At 39.2% G+C, this 21,174-nt stretch overlaps 1 protein-coding gene across 1 annotated transcript in view; it reads left to right on the top strand.

Annotated features, from left to right (window-relative positions):
• Positions 1–21,174, top strand: part of CADPS2 (calcium dependent secretion activator 2) — a 348,762-nt gene that overhangs the window by 288,193 nt on the left and 39,395 nt on the right. The window contains exons 25-29 of the mRNA XM_063134072.1: positions 260–334; positions 6,906–6,989; positions 7,090–7,122; positions 19,599–19,616; positions 20,119–20,226. Of these exons, the coding sequence (XP_062990142.1) occupies positions 260–334; positions 6,906–6,989; positions 7,090–7,122; positions 19,599–19,616; positions 20,119–20,226 (318 nt within the window). The remainder of the gene's footprint in view (positions 1–259; positions 335–6,905; positions 6,990–7,089; positions 7,123–19,598; positions 19,617–20,118; positions 20,227–21,174) is intronic.

The raw sequence follows: 21,174 nt of genomic DNA, 5'->3' as shown, positions 1-21,174 counted from the left end.
ATAAGAATAAGACCTCAATGCATCTAAATAATAACCCCATTAGCTGCTTAACTCAACAGCCTACATGGGAAAATTTCCAGCACAGAGTGTAAGAAGTGTTGATTGGGTGGATGGTTTTCAAGGTTTTGTTCTTTGGGTGGTAAAAATTATTATTTTAAGTAAATCTGTCAGGTTTAGAAGCTTGCACTATATATGACTTATGACAAAAGCATTGTGTTCATGTAAGACAATAATGCTGCTCTTGTGTTCTGAAACACAGCAACAGTACCATTCGAAAATAGACGACTTAATTGAAGACACCGTGAAAGAAGTAATTTCGCTTCTTGTTTCAAAGGTAAATGTATTCATGCTTTGGTACTGAATAGCAGCGAGGGGAAAAATATTTCTATATCTGCTTTCTACAAAAAAGATATTTGTATGATGATTTTCTGCACTGCATTTTTAAAGGAAAATCAACTTCGTGACTAACACTCCACCAGTTCAAGATGTTTACATATTTAAATTAGATCCCAATTTGAGCACAGATTCCTGTGTGGCATCTATTAATCAGATATATATCTCATGTGCTTCATGCTATAGTGCTTTCATTAATTACTGGCATCCAGCACAACCACATTTTTACTAAATTAGGATTAGCTTTAATTAGGTGCATCATTGTTTTCTTGCTTGTTTGAGGTTGCACACGAGGGAAGTATTTTCTTCTGTTTTTTCAAAGGCTTTTAAAGCCCATCTTGATTTAGACATAGGTCATACGTATAAATACCCTGAAAGACTTTTGTCAAACTCTTTCAAAATGCCTCCTTTATTCTAAATGTTGCCACTTGGCATTGCTCCTTTTATGTAGTGCAAAGATGGAATTCATGAAATAATTGCTGTAGTTTAAGGATATTTCAATAAAAATAATATAACACTATTGTATTAAGAAAATGCACTTTATAAGAAGGGCGGCTTATAAAGTATATTACAGTACTGTACAAAAGTCTTAGGCCACTTTAAAAAAAATGCAAATGAGAGCCATTTATCTGAGCAGTAAGTGTTTATTTGTTCGAAAAACACTATACAAGTAAACACAAAGAAATATTAATACAATGAAAAGTAACAAAAACTTCTTTTGCTTTTAAAACAAGTCAGTATTTTCAGTGGCCTCTCTTAGAATGCAAAACTGAAGCAATTTGCTTTGGTAGCAAAAAATTGTATATTTTTTTCAAGTAGTCCTGTGGTAAATTCTTCCAAGCTTCTTGCAGGATTTACTATAACTCTTCTTTTGACTTTGGCTGCTTTTTGTTCTTTTCCTGTCCAAGGGATCCCCCACAGCTTCAATTATGTTGAGGTCTGGGCTCTAATAGTGTGAGTGTTCCATCTCTAGACTTCCACTCTAACTAGGCCTTTATCATGTTTGCTAAGTGTTTGAGGTCATTTTCATGCTGAAAGATAAAGTTTTTTTCCCCAATCAGTCATTTTTCTGAAGGTACAGCATGATGAATCAAGATCTGTTTATATAGTTCTCAGTATTCATAATTCCATCAATTTTGACCAGGGCCAGATCTACACCTTGTGCCAAATCATTACAATCCCATCACAGTAATGCTACATCCTTCTTGTGCATTTATATATCAAAAGACAAACAATGACATTTATTGCAATATTTTGAATAATATGGAATAAAAAGCAGGAAATTACACTAAGAAAGCAGTATATGGAATGTGTAATGTGTCCCAACAATTATCAGTGCACTTCAATACTGCTATAAAGCAGTAGTGTAGATCTCCTTCAGATCCCCTACACTGTCGGCTGAAATGCACCCCAACCAGACAGGCATCAATGTACTACTTGCCAACTCTTCTTCTGACATATTGGCATCTTTGTGGACCAAAGATTTCAAATTTGTATTTATCACTCCATAAGACTTTCTGCCACAGGTTTTTGCTCCATGCTTTATGGTCTTTCATGTCCTGCAATCTCTTCTGCATGTTGCCTTTCTGCAAGAATGGTTTCTTAGCTGCAGCGTTGCCCTACAAGATCATTTCTTGCACAGCTCCTTGTCATGATCAAAGCATGTACTTTGGTGCCACATGACTCTACCAGTTGTTGAGCAAGCACATCCTTCTGTCCCTCAAGGTAGTGACTTTTAAGTACTGTTCATCAGATGCAGACAGCTTTTGGGGTCTTCCACTGCATTTTCTGCCTTCCACTTGCTCAGTTTCTTCAATTTTCTTTATGACAGCTTAAACACCACATCTTGAAAATCCAGTTCAGCTAATCAATTGAATCAGGTGTGCTGGTAGTGGAATTTAACAAACACAGTACATGGAATGGCTGGGGTGCCTTGAGGAGAGGTTTTTGGAAACAAACCTGTATTCTCCTAGGCCTCTCACAAGATATCAATAACTTTTTTGGAAAACACAAGGAATTCTTGTTACTTTTTAATTGTATTTGCATTTCTTTTAGTGTTATATATTGTTTTCTGAGCAAATAAACAATGCTCAGATAAATAACTTTAAACATAATTTTCTTGGGTGGCCTAAGACTTTTGCACAGCACTGTATATTTGGAAGTAACATTTGTAATATAGTATTTTATTTTACTTCCTCTGAAGAATATTATATACCAGTGAGAAGAGTTGTGCAACTGCCTCTACCTGGTCCAGTAATACTATGGATGTGAATGGATTCATGCTGCCAGACCTAATATGGAGATGTTCATAGGTATACAAAAAGTACAATGCACAAGTAATTCCTTGCACTGGATCAGAAGTGGATAACTTGATTAATTTCAACTTCCAAAAAGCACAAATTCTTGTGTCTTTTGAAGGCAGAGGCATGGATAATTTTTCCTTCACACCGTGGATCCCACATTAATGAACACATACAGCGGGATCCGACATTAATGAATAGGCTTGCTTTTTCCCCTTTGTGTAGCAGGAAGCTGTGCAGGTTCACATGCTCAAGACAGCACCACATAAAACAGGGGACTGTTGGCTTTAGATGACTGTTTTCAAATGGACTGGGTTCAGATGACACGCCATGGCTCAACATGCATTTTTAGCCTACAATGAGCTGCAGCACCTGCAGGTGCCATATTGCATATGTAACCCCTGCTCAGAGGTTATGTCTTGCAAACCTGAAGACCATGGGTTACCCAAGGGTTAAGCATCCCTCCCATAAAACTAGACCAGACCATGGGTTATGTAAGGGTTATTTATTTAACCATGGCATATCTCACGCTCACCAGGTTCACATGACACAATAATCCCCGAGCAGGGGTTGCATTTTCAAAATGGCAGCTGCACAAGACCCTGCACATGCTGCAGCCTCACCATGGATTAAATAATCGATATTGGGCTGCTGTCTTATGCAAACAGCTCCATAATGTGTTAATAACTGAAGTAAATACTCTGTTACATTCAGTATATTCAGTTTGTGTTTTGTTTCAGCTGGTATTTCCCACAGCTAAACAGCAAGAGATTTTCATGCAAGAATAGACTGTGTGTGAGAGTTTGTATATGTGTTGGGATGTGAAAGGTTGAATGACATGGCCGCCACTTTAAAACTTCTGGCAGAACATCTCATCTGTTGCTTCTGGTCACACAGAAAGCCAACCATTATCATCCCTTCCAAGCTCTGTGGATTTCCAAGTGGTTGCAGAACTATGGCAATACTTGGTTCACCACATGGCCAGAAGCTAAAATGCTCTCTAAGCAGCTAGAACTGCCAGGTGAGAGGCACTCTGATTCAGATTTCAGCTGCCCTCTCCAGATCTCTACCAGTCAGCATGGATGAAGCCACAGTGGATCAGGCATGCTAATATGAACAAAGATATTGAAGTAACAAGTTGGAGCAAAAGCTGTTGGGAAAATTATGTAGTTTAACCACTGTTCCTTCAAATTTGGTGGCCAGATTTCCATGGAATTACCAGGCCTACAGTTAGATTCTTCCTGAAAAGAGGAACATATATATACTGGAGTATCCCATACATTCTGTGCCTAGCTAGACATCTTTAAGTCCTGGTGCACATTCATAATATCAGCCATGTGTGTCACACCCAGACGACTCTGTGAATGGTCTCTGCAAGGTTATCTCATTTTCTCCACCTCTGTGAGGTAAATTATGCTAAAAATAATGACCAGGTTTGCCTTATTCCCTCCCCAACCCCCTGAGTTCACGTGTGCACCAGGGGGATTAGCATAATTACCTTTGGAAGCGCAGCTTGTGTCATGCAAACCTGACCAAAGTGGTTTGTTTCTACTCATGTCAACAAGGCATGCTGTCTGGGTTCACATGATATGATGAGCTGCATTGGTGAGGGTAATGATGCTAATTCACCCAGCAATAATAAGCCATGGTGGCTTATTTCCCCACTGTGGTTGTACAAATTGTCTTTGCTTTCAGCCTAATTTATCTTCCAGAGGTGGAGAAAATGAGATAATCCTGCAAAGGCCATTCCGAGCTCCTGTGTGACAAATACATATTTGGATTCGTGCGAGTGTAATTATGGTATTCCCCCCAGTTTGTGCTGGTGTGTGTATGTGTAATAAACCACTATGGTTTATTTCCCATTTGTAATCTTTGTGAACCAGCCGCTGACTGGCCCAAGGCAACCAATGGGCTTTGTAACAGATGGCCATTTTCCACTTTACCCAATGGTCAATAACAGATTGCTGCTTTGTGTTCAACAGATTCCAACCTTCTCATTTTTTGTTGTTTGGCACTAAAACACCCATTTACATGTGGCAAAATGTAGTTTGGCCTGAAGTTACTATATTCTTGGTTTTTCATATCTAAAAATTCTAGCCCCTGTACTACATAGCTTGCTAGCACTGACGTCCTTGTCTCAGATCATTCCAGAAGGGAAGTCATCTAGAAAGCATATTAAAATAGCATTTTGAAGAATGACTCTGGAATAAGATGGATGGATATTGTAAGCTGAGTATACTGCATTGGTATCATAAATAAAAGCGGGGGGGGGGGCTTCCTTATATTCAAAATAGATCAAAGATCACCTCTTGTTTTTCCTGATATAATGGCCCATGTATATTCTTTGGATGATGATGTGAAACAAATTATATACAGTTACAAGTGATAAAAACAGAATAGGTTAAAGATGTGATGAGTGCAATTCACCACTATCAGTCCTTTAAGCCATTAGGAGTTTGGATTGTTGCAAGGTGAGACTTTCAGATCCTTATAGAGAACCAGGAATATGACACTGTTATGACACTGTTAGAGTGGCCATTAACAGCATGCCAGATGGAATTTTGTCCTGTCCTCTCACTCATAAAATGCTGCTCCTGTGTGCTATAGGTCAAGCAATTACTCTTTAAAAACACTTGTTCGGTTCGTCACCAGCCTATTCACATACGAGGATTTTGCAAAAGTATGACAGCTAATAGTGTTTCAGTGTAGTGCTGGTGCATAATTTTTTAATCTATGGTTTTGTATCTTCCAGGTGATACAGTTTTCACTCTGCTTGGTGTCACTTATGACATGACATCCAATTATGGATAATGGAGGATTTGGGTTGTTGGGCGTGTTTTTGGATAAGCTTTTTAAAATAATTGCATCGATAATATTAGAGTGTCGGTCTGAGTGCAGGTTCTCATTAGAGGCCAACAAAGGTGGTATTTATTTTCAGCTCCTTGATTAGGGTTTCAGTAAAGTAAATAGTAAAAGTACAATAGGCTTGAAGTGTTCTGCTTGTGCTCGTAACTGAGGGCCAACTTGACATTACACCAAAGATTCATAAGCAGTCTCCCAACATTTTTTTTAATGAAAAGCATCTGAAGGAGCCTACCAATTTAAAAGGGGGTGTGGTCTACTTAACTCTTTCCTCTTCAGCTATTTTTCTACATTTTATTACCCACTGGTAGAAAAACAGCTGAGGGAGATTTTGAATGAGAGCAGCACTGAAGGCAGAAGGGTTCAACAACATGCTCCACACCCCACCCCACTTCTCTATTCAGGCTGTTCCTGCATCTTCTATGTTTTATTAGGCCATAGTCGTGTTTTCTGGTGCACTGTTTCTATAGGCAATTCCACACTGTGTCATGTAAAGTAGTTCATTCTCTGATATTTCCTGTAGTGCTCATTTGAAGTGAAAAGTGACAGTTGTCTGCTCATTGTGCTGCAAAGCCGATGATGATGAAGAAGAATCAGCAACATACTCTGGGAATTGGGATAGGATGGTGTGTCATCAGAGCCCTATGGGAACTTCCTTTTTTGTTTCTTTGTTTGCCACCTACGAATCTGGTTGGAATGGGATATAAATGCTCTATATAGATAACCAAATAAACTGTATCTGTTAAGATTGCTAAATTCTGAGGATGTTCCCTAGACATGAACCCTAGAAGGTTTGCATTTACTCAGCAGAAACAGTGCTACAATAAGGAGCTTGGGGGTGGAGGGCAGGGGAGATGTTGTTGCCTTCCTTGTGGTGTTGCTGCTGCAACAGGAGCAGTATTTCACAAACAAAATACCAACCTCAAATTCAGAACTGCATTAACTGGTTCTGGCACTCAGCAATATTTGACGTGGTTTTTTTCACCATTATTTTTAAAAGAAGAAAAGTACTTGGTAGAAAATTAAGAATTTTATTCTCTCTCTAAATCCCAGCATTTTGAGTTGGATCTAGACTTAGTCATACTTAGAGTAGACCCACTGAAATCAATGTGATTGGAGTTAGATATGTAGTCTTAGTACAATTATGCATCAATTTGTATCTCCTATAAATTGCTGGATTGATCAAATACCCTTTTTTCATTATATCCGACAAAGGATTTGCCAGTGTGTAGTATTTGATGCATAGTATCGGCCACAGGAGAAAATACTTCTCCTCATCCACTATAAGAGTAATTTACAATCTCTCTATTGAAAGGAATATTTACACACACTCTCTCTCTTTTAATGTAGTTTATTGCAGTGCTAGAAGGTGTACTGTCTAAACTATCAAGGTATGATGAAGGCACTTTCTTCTCGTCAATACTTTCATTCACTGTAAGTACTTCAGCTCTTTAACAATTGGTTTTAAAAGTCCACTTACAGCTAATGGTGACCAGTTACAGTATTTGTTTCTTACCTTCAATTTTTTTTAAAGGTGAAAGCAGCTGCAAAATATGTTGATGTTCCTGTAAGTATTTTTCTTTTACGTATGAATTTTGTAAATGCGTTGCTTTCCACAATGTGTACTTTTTTCATGTGTTATCATTGCGCTTTCCTTTAGAGGTTCATTATAGCTTTACACAAAGTATTTAAACAGATACATCTTGCCCCTAGAGAGTGTTTCATTTCCCTTAAGCAACAACTAACTCTCAAAGCAAAGCTTAGAAAGGTTACATGCAGTGTACTTTTTCAGTTGTGGAGGAGTGAGGATTGTAACCTAGGAACTGTTTCACGGGGGACGTTTCGTCATTTGGGTGTATTGTTCCAAGGCCTAGCTCATTTGGGTTACTCCAGGAAGTGGATGCTTTCAAAATTATATCCTACCTTATATTCTGTGACAATAGATATATTTCTCGTAAACTTCAAACACTCCAGCTATTGTTACACAGATTTGTGAGTTTACTTCTAATTTCTCTCAAAGACTGAAAATATCAAGGTATAACTCTATCCTATTCCAAATAGCCTTTTACTTTCATGATCCCCCTTTCCCACCCCCCAAAAACTCTCAAACTTGTCTGCCTTTTTTCCATGTTTAAAACTGCAATTCGTTGCACAAACCTGGGAATAAGCTCTATTGAACAGAGCGGAACAAACTTCTTAAAAAAGCAAGAACAAGATTGGGCTGTAAATCTCCCCCCCCCCCCCCATTAAGTAATTTCTTATGTTTATTTATAGAATCAACTTTGGTCCCTATTTCCCTTCCCTGCCTCTCCTTTCCCATTTCTTTTGTCTGTTTCAGATTACTTTAGTTTAGGTAGACTGGTTCAGATCGCTGGAAATATAGAAATAGTGTAGATGTGGTGAGGTGTATCTGCCACTGAGCATATAACGTGCATTGGCTATACACATGGGTGTGTGATACATATGTTGCATTGCTGCACTTAGCATTTCCACATTTTCAGCCAGGCCAACCAATACCATATGAGCTCAGTATCACATGATCTAGTATCATAGGAATCTTGTTATTAGGCAATGTCATGTCTCAGTGGGGTCAGGCTCTGGGCCACTAGGTTTCAAAAACTTAAGGAACTGGTTAGCTGTCCAAATGGACCAGAAGTGGCTGCATGTCAAAGTCAGGCAGGAGGCAAGGTTGAGGATAGCTCAAAGATCAAAGGAGCTAGAGGCATTGACAGGTCAACAGCAGGCAGCAGTCCAGTTTCAGGGCAATGACGATCAGAACAGCTTGAAGTTGGTACATCAGCAAAGGAGGATAGAAGCCATGATCCAAGGGCAGTAATCAGGAAAATCAATACAATACAAAATATATTGCACTAATACACTACAGTTTACTATATACACATATACAATCAATATATATATTTTAAAGTAAAAGGGAGGAAGTGCTTGGCACTTAAAAGAGATGACTTTATTTATTTATTTATTATATTTATTTGTATCCCGCCTTTTGCCCAATACTGGGCCTCAAGGCAGTATTACAAAGTTTAAAACATACATTTTAAAACATAGGAAAAGAAATGTTAAAAAAAAAGTTTAAAATACACAACAAAATTATAAGTCAGTAGGGGGAGAAAACAAAGAAATAAGGGGACAGGCCCTCGCCTTGGTGTCGCCCCCTTCGGAGGTGACCCTGCTGGTCGCGGACTCACCCTGCCTCTTAAGCTCCCAGTCCCAAAAAGATGTTGCAGCTGGGGGTGAGATGGTTCTGTGCTGGGAGCCTGAGTCTGCTAGGAGGTGGTTGGAAGGTTCCGCAGACTAGGCAAACCCCCAAGGCAGGACAACAGCAGCCGCTGATTGGCCCCTTGCTTTGTAGGCTTCCTCTCCTGGCTGGATCAGATGGACACGATCCCAGATAGCAGGAGCCTGCCTCTTAAGCTCCCTTGAGTTGCTTAGACTAAGGAGCTAGTTCTGAGGCTGGGCCTTGGAAGGCCTGGTGCTCTCAGATCTGCTCTTGCAGTCATACAGGCTGTCACTGCCATTGAGGTTGCACCCTTAAAGCCTCAGTCTCGCGGGCTTGCAGTGAAAAGTGCTGGCATCAGAGGAGTTAAGGCAGTGGAGCCTGACTTTTGGAAGCCCCAATTTTGAGGGAGATGCATGCGAGTACACATGCACAGTGCCTTACAGGCATATATTCTCTCATGACAGCTTTCTGTGCTTCCAATATGGTGCTTTAGTGCTATACTGAATGTGTGGGAACCGTCCCTTAATAAAGCAGATGTTTTATTTTATCATTAACCATATTTATAGGCATCCCTATAACCATGTTGTCAGGGCGGCTTCCAAAATACAATTAAAAAATACAAGACAGCATAAAAACACGCGTTGCAGAGCGTAAAAACAGCTTAAAGCTAAGAGAGATTAAAAGGTCTGGGAAAATAAAAAGGGTTTTGCATGGTGCTAAAATAACACTGAAGTCAGTACCAGACAAGCTTCTCTGGAAAGGGCATTTCACAGCTGGGGCATCACCACTGAAAGGGCCCTCTCTCCTGTAGCCTCCTGCCACATCTCCCTCAGTGGAGGCAATTGGAGAAAACCTTTCTCCCCCACCCTCACTTGTTGGAAACCACAAAGTAAATCTCGTAGAACCGCCTCCCCCAACCTGATGCCCTCCAGCTGTCTCGGACTGCATCCCAATCATTCCCAGGACAATTTGGAGGGCACCACATTGCGGAAGGCTGCCTTAGGATGCTCACTTCCAGTTTTAGGAATAAGTAATGTTGCAGGGAAAACAGAGTTGGAGAGAGGCTTCTACTGCCTGGCTTGATGAACTAGTCTGAGCTCTTCGGTTGGTGGGGAGAGGTTGGTCTGTGAAGACATTCAGAGTTCATGAATATTTTCTTCCCCAAGTCATACAATGTCTCTCAAGAAGCTTGAAAATTCAGAGCTGCTTTCCCCACAAATAAGAAATGTGTTTTTTTAAAAAAACAGGTTTGAAAGAAAAGGGGTTGGTTCGTCAAGGTCTGTCAAACAGGAGAGGGATTGACGAAAAGAAACTACCCTGCAGAGAATTTTGCTACTGTGAAGCTTACTGATATAAATAAGATTTGCACCAGCAAAGAATTCTAAAGATTATAACCTCCCTTTTGTGTTTGATTTACCTTTTACAGAGCTGTAGTAGGCACTCACCTGGCAGGCATTAGCATAGTTGAGTTTTAGATGGTGTCACCTGTCAAAACATGAGATATGAAATGTGGCTCCAAAAGTGAATGAACAAGTTTATTATGATCAGTAACCAGCATATGTGGCTCCAAAAATGTGGCTCCAAGAGGGACTTCCACACCACCCAAAATACAGAAATTTGGTAGACATATAATTTCAGAGGCCTACAAAAAGAGGGGGGAAATGGGGTATTAGTTATTTATTTTTATTTAACAATATTCCTGAATTGCTTATATTAAAGACATTTCTAAGAGGATACGATTACCTTTCTGGGAATGTCTCTTGGAAAAAGGCGTGTTACTCTACTTCCTTTTTCTTTTCTTTTCTCTCTTTTTCCCTTTTTTTGGGGTGTGTGTGTGTGTGTGTGTGTGTGTGTGTGTGTGAGTGAGTCAAATTTCAGTTTAGACGAGGAGCCAAGGTGTTTGTATTCATCATGGTAACACATACACACCAAAAATGCTCACAAGCAAGTAGGAAAACTGGAAACACAAAGGCATTAAAAGTAGGAAATGAAGTGTTGTAATAGGGTTAGTGTGTCACTGGTAACACATGTAACCAAATACACCAGCAAGAGAAAAAAAGGAAAAGAATTTAAAACAAGGGAGTAAACCACAGCAGATTCTTTTCCTGGGGTTAATTACTTGTTAACCTGGCAAGATGAACATGATTTAAAAAGAGAGGTAGAAAATTCTTGGTTAATTATATGCTATGCCAGTGCTCCTACTTCCTCCTGCTTCACCTAATCCCACAGGTGTGGGTCATCTCTTAACGTTCACCGTTGCGGGGGGTGGGGGGACATTCCCCACAAGTCCGCCCACCACAGCAACAGATTTAAATATAGAAGACCGTACTGAACCTCTTGTTTAAGCATTAACCATACATCCAAAGGATGGGAAATATAGAGCAGTGTCATGTTGCCTTTTAAGACGAAAAGACAAAATATTTAAATACACTATTCCAGGTTTAAGAATTACCTTAGGGTGCAATCCTATGCATGTTCAACAGAAAAAGGTGCCAGAACTCCCAGCATGCCCCAGCTGGCATGGCTGGTTGGGGCTTGCTGGGAGTTATATGACTCTTTTCTGTCTAAATATTCACAGGATTGCAGCTCTATACATTAAAAGCTACCTTATACTTCATTAAACTGAGACATAAAACATACTTTTCCTAAGGAAGATTTACCTATAAGCCAGTAATGAAAGAAATCTAAGGCACATCATAGCCACCAAAATAGATCCAAGTTGTTACAGGTGAAAGGGCTGGGAATGTTGTCATGTAATAATCTGTCAGAATCTTAACCAATAGCAATAATGATAAAAAATAAATAACTACAAGTACAACCATACAGTTTGCCTACAATTGGTGGGCTAGATAGAGTAAGATTGCTGCATATGGTTTTTGAGAACTTAATTGTTTGCTAAAATCTCACTGACAATCTCATTATATATGTAAATACTTCCAGTTGTTTATCCTCACTTTTAGAACTCAAAGGAAAACGTTACACATCGAAAGGTTTTATGGAACATGCTCCCATTTAGTAATTATCATGTAGTTTAAAAAAACAGGGCTAAATTAGCTAATTAATACAGCACAAAATATCTATTAAATGCAAAATACATTTTTTAAGTTCTTTTTTTCTTTTAACCTCTAAACATATCTTTCCCACGTTCAACACAGTATATTTTAATGTCTGTCAGAGTATATGTGTGTGCATATGCACACATATACATATTCTCAAAGCAGAGACACATTCTTTGCTGCTAGTACTAGAAGGCCTTCCTCCACCAAATCCAAACCTGCTTCTACTATGTGAAGAGGCAACAGAATTTAAATAGCCCACTATTCAAGCCCTTATTTGGCTTGACATGTATTGTGCTGGACTCTGTGGGGTAAACTTACAGTGCAATATTAGACAGGTACACTCAGCAGTAAGGCCCACTGAGTTCAATGGGACTTACTACCAGGTAAGTGTATCTAGCACTATAGCCATATTGTCCCAAATATGCAACATGTCCCAAGCTCAGCCTCTGTACCAGAGGACTGGAAGATGGCCAATGTAACACCAATTTTCAAAAAGGGATCCAGGGGGGACCCAGGAAATTACGGGCCGGTTAGCTTGACATCTGTTCCAGGTAAATTGGTTGAAAGCATTATTAAAGATAAAATTAGTACGCATATAGAAGGGCAGGTCCTGCTGAAGAAGAATCAACATGGCTTCCACAAAGGCAAGTCCTGTCTCACTAATCTACTAGAATTCTTTGAGAGTGTCAACAAACATGTAGACAGGGGTGATCCAGTGGACACTGTTTACTTGGACTTCCAAAAGGCTTTTGATAAAATCCCCCACCAAAGACTCCTGAACAAACTTAGCAGTCATGGAATAAGAGGAGAGGTCCTCTTATGGCTCAGTAACTGGTTAAAGAACAGAAAGAAAAGAGTAGGAATAAATGGTCAATTCTCCCAATGGAGAGAAGTAAATAGTGGTGTCCCACAGGGATTGGTATTGGGACCAATTCTTTTCAACTTATTCATAAATGATCTGGAATTAGGAGTGTGCAGTAAAGTGGCCAAGTTTGCTGACAACACCAAATTATTTAAAGTTGTTAAAACACAAAGGGATTGTGAAGAGCTCCAAAGGGATCTCTCCAAGCTGAGAGAGTGGGCATCCAAATGGCAGATGCAGTTCAATGTAAGCAAGTGTGAGGTGATGCACATTGGGGGGGGGGGGGGGAACCCAACTTCAAGTATAACCTAATGGGATCTGAGCTGGCGGTGACCAAACAAGAAAGAAATCTTGGGATTGTGTTGGACAGCTCGATGAAAATGTCCACCCAGTGTGCGGCCGCTGTAAAGAAGGCAAACTCCATGTTAGGCATTATAAGAAAAGGAATTGAGAATAAAATGGTCAGTATCATACTGCCTTTATACAAATCTATGGTGCTACCATGCTTAGAATACTGTGCACAGTTCTGGTCACCACACCTAAAAAAGGATATTATGGAGCTGGAAAAAGTGCAGAAAAGGGCAACTAAAATGATTAAGGGACTGGAACAACTTTCCTATAAGGGAAGGTTACATCAATTGGGATTGTTCAGCTTGGAAAAAAGGAGGCTAAGGTGTACAAAATTATGCATGGTATGGAGAATGTGGATAGGGAGACATTTTTCTCTCTCTCTCAAAATATTAGAATGCCTTGAGGCCCAGCCTTGGGCAAAAGGCATAATAATAATAATAATAATAATAATAATAATAATAATAATAATAATAATAATAATAATAATAATAATAGAACCAGAGGACATCCCATGAAGCTGATTGGTGGGAGATCCAGGACAAATAAAAGGAAGTACTTCTTCACACAGCGCATAGTTAAATTATGGAACTCATTACCACAGGATGTAGTGCTGGCCACCAGTTTGGATAGCTTTAAAAGGGGATTGGATAAATTCCTGGAGGTGAAGGCTATCAATGGCTACTAGCCCTGATGGTTGTGTGCTATCTCCAGTATTTGAGGCAGTAAGCCTGTGTGCACCAGTTGCTGGGGAACATGGGTGGGAGGGTGCTGTTGCACCATGTCCTGCTTGTTGGTCCCTGGCCGATGGTCGGTTGGCCACTGTGTGAACAGAGTGCTGGACTTGGACCCTTGGTCTGATCCGGCAAGGCACTTCTTAGGTTCTTATTTTGTGGTACTCCTCTCGCCCCCTCCTTTTGAGGAGAGATCAACAAATGCTATTTAATGTCTATATGAAGCCATTCGGAGTGGCCATGCACCTGTAAACTGAAAATTGGATTACTGCGATGTGCTTTATTTGGGGCTTCTCTTAAAGTTGGTCTGGAAGCTGTATGCAGAATGCTACAGCCAGGTTGGTAACGGGAGCAGCTTATCACCAACTTATTACACCTATCCTGAGCGGAATTGCACTGGCTGCCTATATGCTGCTGGATGAGGTTTAAGTACTTGTTTACAAAGCCCTAAACAACTCAGGTCCAGGGTACATAAGAGATTACCTGATTCCTTGCTGGCCTGCTTTATTGCTGCACTCATCAGGAAGTACCCAAGATTTCAGAGGTTCAGTCCATCATGAATAGGGCCTTTAGTGTCATAGTACCCACTCTCTGTGACTGCCTACCATTACAAATTAGGCAGGCGCCAACCTTTATACTAAAAACATACTTCCCCCACCCTACCCTACCCCACCCTTAAAACCAGGATTTTTCTCCTATGTCAGATTTTGGCAATTGGTGATATATATTTGCTAAGTCAAATTTACTTTCTGTTGTGTATAGCTCACTCCCTGCTAATTCTAAAAATCTGTTATGGCGAGTTTTATACTTCCTGTATTTAAAAAATGGTCTTGCAATTGCTCAAAATACTGCACCTCCTGAGTGTCAGCAACAAATTGCTACCCCTTGGAGGCCTGACTGGCGCCAACGCTGATTTGATTCTGGCGCCAAGTGAAAACATGGCTTTTTAACAAAGCTTTTAATGGTTGAATTCACGAAGTTGGCACATTGTTTTAACTGTTTTAATAGTTTTACTGCTTTTTATTTATATATTGTTTTAACTTGGTTTATGGTTTAATTTGTGTTTAGTTGTGTATATTTACTGTTTTCTACTGTGTGCTTTTATCTGTATGCTGCCCTGAGATCTTATTAATATAGGGCGGGATAGAAATGTTTTAAATAAATAAATACATTAAGTTAGATGCTCTATTTAGTTACTCTGTGACTTCATTCATACAGAATACCCAAGTGTTATGTACAGGTTGCAGGCCCTACGGTGGTTTGTACTGACACTTAACCACAGCCTTATTCACTGTGGTTAAAGCCATGGTTTAAGGTGTCTTCTGAACACAGCCTGGCTTTCTGGCTTAACCACCATGGTTAAAGCCATGGTTTAAGGTGTCTTCTGAACACAGCCTGGCTTTCTGGCTTAACCACCATGGTTAAAGCCATGGTTTAAGGTGTGTTCTGAACACGGCCTGGCTTTCTGGCTTAACCACCATGGTTAAAGCCATGGTTTAAGGTGTCTTCTGAACACGGCCTGGCTTTCTGGCTTAACCACCATGGTTAAAGCCATGGTTTAAGGTGTCTTCTGAACACGGCCTGGCCTTCTGGCTTAACCACCATGGTTAAAGCCATGGTTTAAGGTGTGTTCTGAATGGGCCCATAGTTACATTTTGAGTTTTGACAACTGGAACAATTTCTTACTGCTTCTGTTTCCTGTCAGTTGCTGTCCCATTATCTACAGTTGATACCAAATAAAAGCGCAGGCTTATAATACTGTAGCTTGAATGCCTCAAATACGATGTCAGGTGAGTAAATTACCTTCCCCGACTTCCATACATCTACTTCTGTTTAACGAAGTCTTTGCCCAGAGCAGATGAGTAGTGTTTTGAGGTGATGGCTATTGCCGGTGTGGCAATGCTAACAGACATTGTTGCACCAGCATGACATTGTGAATTGGTTTCAGTGCCAGGAGTCACAACACTCTGCTGATGTAGCAGCCATTATGACCCATCATCAGCACTTTCCTATCCTAAGATCACAGGATCAAGATAAAAGATGTCAGCCTGTAAAACATTTGCCAATGTAACTCTTTCCAGATGAAGCTGAAATAACTTAATTACAAATTGCTTTCTGTAATCAGATTTGTTTGCTTTGTTTTATTCAGTGAGACTTCAGTCAATAGAGCACCATGGATTAGAATGGTTTGTCTGATCCTGGACATAGCATATAGTCATCATGACTAGTAGTGATTGATAACCTTAACCTCCATGATGCTTCCAATCTCCTTAATGCTGTGCCAGACTCAAGCGTGCTTATTTACATAAGGCTAAACTATGATTTAGCACACCTTGAGAACTGGGCCATAATATGAAAACTTCTGGTGACGCTCAGGACAGACAGAATTCTGTTCTATATTTTCATATCCCTTCTTTCCATCTTGCTTCAGTAATCATAAATCACTTTACACTGAAATAGTTACAGACAGTTTGTCCCTCTCAGATTCTGAAATACATAATCCTGAACCAAATAACAAAGCATCGTGTTACATCTTAGACTTGCAAATGAGTCAAATTGGTAAATAAATAAATAAAAAAGCTTTTAAAATAATGCTGAAAATAGTTTATAGAGACTTAGGGGCTTGTTTAAGATATTTTAAAATGAATAACTGTCTTTATTTAATGTTTTTGAAAGTGCATCCCCTTTAAGTAAACTTCCATAAAAAGAGTTTTTTAATGGCTTTTAATTAGCTGATTAATACAGCTTCATTAGCCTTAAAATGGAGAGCTTTGCCATTGTAAGATCTTTGGAGAAACAGTCGCGTTTATCCAGGCATGTATATACAGTAAGAAAAAACTATTTAAAAGGAAAATTAGATTTTTCAGCAATTTATCAGAGATAATTACCCTGTGTACACTGGAGGGGGAAAAAAGGATAAAGTGTTTTAAAGAACTGTAATTCTAATTGGTAAATGTCACCAGCTGTTGCAGTTATCTTACTTGTGTATATTCTTCTAATGATTAGAGTCTCATGCCACAAGCTACATGAAAATATATTCACTAGGTGTGAAATTCCCATATGTCACAAATTAGGTAAACATCTCCAAGAAAAGGGAGAAAGATTGCTAATGGGAATTTCCCCCACCCCCAAGTATTGAATGTTTTCAGGATCTCGCTCACATTCTCATTCTCTCTCTCTCTCTCTCTCTCTCTCATATACATACAAACCTAACTTGTAAGCAAATTTACATGAAGATATTAAAAAATAACTTGTTAGGAAGAATTACTCTTCAACCTAATACTAATTCGCAAACACCTTTATGATGTTTATCAGTTATACTTTTTCATTTTTCATTGTTGTGCAGTACCCTGAAAAGACTGGGGTAACAAACGTAATGATGAAATACTGCTTCACCTTAACTTCAAACATTATATATATATATATATATATATATATATATATATATATATATGTATGTGTGTGTGTGTGTGTGTGTGTGTGTGTGTGTGTGTTCAGTACAAAGCACAAAGGTGGCATTGTCTTAGTCCCAAAGGGATTGTGACATAATGTAGATTTTCCTGATGTGCTGAAATAAGGAGCGACATAAGGGTGGTAGACACACACACACTGCTTCTGATCCCTTTAGCTATGCTTAAAAGAGTTGACTATGAGATCCCCTTCCCTCAACTTCTCCTGTGTGAATTCTCCCCATCTTTGGCCAGCTGGTGATAATTGGCCAGATCTGACATCAACACAGTCCTTAACCATGGCTAAGACTAACCGGCATTTTCTACTATAGTTAAGATCAATGCTGACATAAGGCTTAATATATTTAAGTCCAACTGGAAAAGGACATGGAGAATTAGTGTTTGATTGGAGAACAAGTTGGATGGAGTGAGCCTGCAATCCCACACTTTCGTCATGCTCTTTTAAACCATGGATAAGGGATTATGTGAAAAGAGTGAATAGTGAAAAGTTAAAAATGAATAGTGAATTAGATTGTGTACAGATACTTATGCACTCTATTATATGCTACAAATATATATGTTATCCCCTAATCCATTATAGATTTCCCTCTATAAATCTCAACCCCAAAGATTTGTGATCAGTTCATATAAAAGTCACAAGACAAAAGGTTTTTATATTAAATATACCATCTTGGATGAAAATAACTATAGAAGTTCATAAATAAATCTTTGTATCTAACAGGGTGATAACCAACTATGATAGGTATTCACATTATTGAAATAATTCTGTCTTTCAGAATTATTTCAATAATGTGAATTTATTAAAACAGAAGAGAGAGATTTCTGACCTAGGGTTCTTTGATATCCTTCAAACCTTGTAGAAAATTAGCAAAAGCAAAATTGTTGCTAACAAATGGTGCTTGGCAAATTCACATTCTATTATTGTTTTATTTAACATCTTCAAGTTGACAGATCTGTCAATTACATTAAGTGGTACTTATACTTACCAAACTGTCATTTCTAAGTTAGGCGCATGCAATGAAAAATTACATCTAGTTTCTTGAGAGAAATGTTGGAAAACAGACATTGCAACGTTCGTGGCACCAAATGGATGTAACTTTCACCTAGTACATATATTAGTTTCTCCCGCCATAAACTCTGTAGAAAGAAAAAAAATACCGATTAGCTCTTCTTGCTTCCTAGAACAGTCCACCATTGTCTTCCAAGAAATACATTGGTGGCAGGTTTATTTATTATTTATTTGTTTGTTTATTACATTTTTATCCCACCATTTTTCCTGCAAGGAACCCAAGGCGGCATACATAATCCTGCTCCTCTCCATGTTATCCTCACAACAACAACCCTGTTAGGTAGGTTGGGCTGAGAGTCTGTGACTGGCCCAAAGTCACTCAGTGGGTTTCCATGGCTGAGTGGGGACGAGAACCCGGATCTCCCAACTCCCAGTCCAACACCTTAGCCACTACACCACACTGGCTCTCCATTGATTTCCCCACCCTCTCCCACCAAGATTTTCATTATATCTCCACTCTTATCATCTTCTATATTGTTTCAGTAATGAATTTCATATTACCTCACATTACCTTGTTCTTTAGGAGAGTCAACATTATAGAAGAAAATGTTATACTATGAAAAAAGCTTGACACTTCCATAGTTTAATACAGAGTTAACTATGGCATTGATGTTGTCTGTATCATTCACATGATTTTGCAACTTTTCCTAGGAAGTGCAAACCGGAGGATAGTTATTACGTTTGAGAATCATTGGGTCACACGTACCATTTCTCCTTGCAAGCATGTACCAGAAAAAAGTCAAGACTGCTTAGATAGACATGTATTGTGTAAACATACCTTGCCTTTCTGCATCATACTATTTACCAGGCAGTACTGTTTGGGTTTCTGGGATACTGGCTAGCTTTGGGCCAATTGTAGTAGGGTTGTCTGCTGCGCTATATTTTCCTCATTCTCCTTCAGGAGCTTCTGCCTCAGAATTTTAAGGTCTCTTTTAGAGTGACTTTGTACTTTCATCTGTGGCGAATTCACATATGACTTTCTTAAGTACCTCTTTTCCTTGGGGTCTTCGTCATGCCAGCATTTACAAAATTCCCAGATTGAGGTACTGAAGCAACAATGAAAGACAGTTTCTTGGATTTGCTTAAGGCTCCTCCTCCAAACTATTTCATGAATTCATCAGATGCAAGCTAGGGTTGATTCCAGGACCAACACAAGGTGGGACAGGGAAGGAGGGAGAGCAGTCAAAAGTACTATGTGTTTTCTTGACTTGTAATGTATCCATCTTTTGTTTTCATATCCATGCTATGCTACTATACATCCAGACTGCAGACCACAACTGTGTATGTATGGATGAGTAAATATAATGGATTTAAATATATTTTTTCATAGTATTGCGCATGTAACTTCTCATGCTGTTTCTAGAAGCCTATTCATTCCTAATCAATATGTCATCTTTCTCCCACTACTGTGCACTGGCATTTCCCCCCCTGTATTTATTGCCTCTCTGTGTCAGCACCTGCAAAATACACATCTGGAAAGTAAATATATATCAGTGATGCTTGAAACATAGATTACTGTATATATTGCAAAAAGTTCTTTCAAAATGGGCCAGAGTCAGCTTCCATTACAAGAAGTGGGCTCCATGTTCATCAAATTTAAATTATGGATCTGGTCTAAATTGCCATCAAATGTGAAATGAATTTTGGATGAGATAAATAATGTGCATATGTGTGCATGTTTTTATTTTTATATTTTTTAAGTATATGAATAAATAAAATGGTCTAACACTGTAAGTTATACCTGTGTGGTCTGTCCTTCTCCCTCCCTCTCTCTCACACACAGAAACCAGGGATGGATCTAGCAGATACTTACATTATGTTTGTTCGTCAAAATCAAGATATACTCCGAGATAAGGTCAACGAAGAAATGTACATAGAAAAATTGTTTGATGTAAGTAGCTGCCTCCGTGGGAAATGCTAGGTTATATATCTGAATAGTACGAGCTACTTTTTCATGCTGCAGTTGTATATTAAGGTACTTGTTTCTGTTGTTTGCTTTTAAGGTTCAGATATTGCCACCTTTACAAACCAACCCTAGTTATCAATATTCCATACCTAAAAGATATATTTGTTGAATTAAACTAATGATGCTACGGCTGTGCTGCCATTGTAGCTTCATGTTCCCTTTAATTTTAATGAGATGCCAGAAAGTGTGTGTGTGTGTGTGTAGGAGTCCCAGGAACTCTGCAATGTTGCTTTACACTCTAATAAAACAAGGATCCATGTACTCTGATCTTAAGAAGATGAATTTAAAGCAATAGTTCACGGAATAGGTGGCTGTTATCCTGTGTGATGCAAGCAGGGAAAGTGCATTCTGCTTTGCTGTTTATTAGCTGTAGTCACATTCTAGCAGTCGGTAGCAAAGTATCTATCCAGTCTGCTACTACCTATATTAATAGGAATAATTCTGTGGTAGCTGAAACATCTCTTATGGTACACAGGTGAGCCACTCCCAGTTTGGCCGCCTACTCACTCCTGCTGCACTCAGCCCTGTACCAATTTCTGTGCTCTGCACAACACCACTGCACTGCCTTTAGTGTTGGTAGTATTGCTAGGGCAGCAGTGCCAACCTTTGGGTTAAGGACAACATTTTCAGTTACTTTCCATTTTGGAATACTGTCATGGCACTACATCCTGAGACCCTTTTGCCCAGCTTACTGACATACAAGATTATAGGATTGTTTGAAGTCATATGGTGCTTGAAATATAAATTACTGTTTCTATTGAGAGAGAGAAAAGTTTGAAACCAAGCACTGGCTGAATTTTCAGAAACTTTGTGCAGTGAATGGCTGTTAGAGCTGACTCATTTGACACAGCTTGCCATTTCTCCACTGCATGT

This window comes from Elgaria multicarinata, chromosome 9 (assembly GCF_023053635.1).
Source record: "Elgaria multicarinata webbii isolate HBS135686 ecotype San Diego chromosome 9, rElgMul1.1.pri, whole genome shotgun sequence".
In the NCBI taxonomy this organism is placed as follows: domain Eukaryota; kingdom Metazoa; phylum Chordata; class Lepidosauria; order Squamata; family Anguidae; genus Elgaria; species Elgaria multicarinata.
Note: the sequence above shows the minus strand (reverse complement) of the source record. Positions and strands in the feature narration are given on the sequence as shown.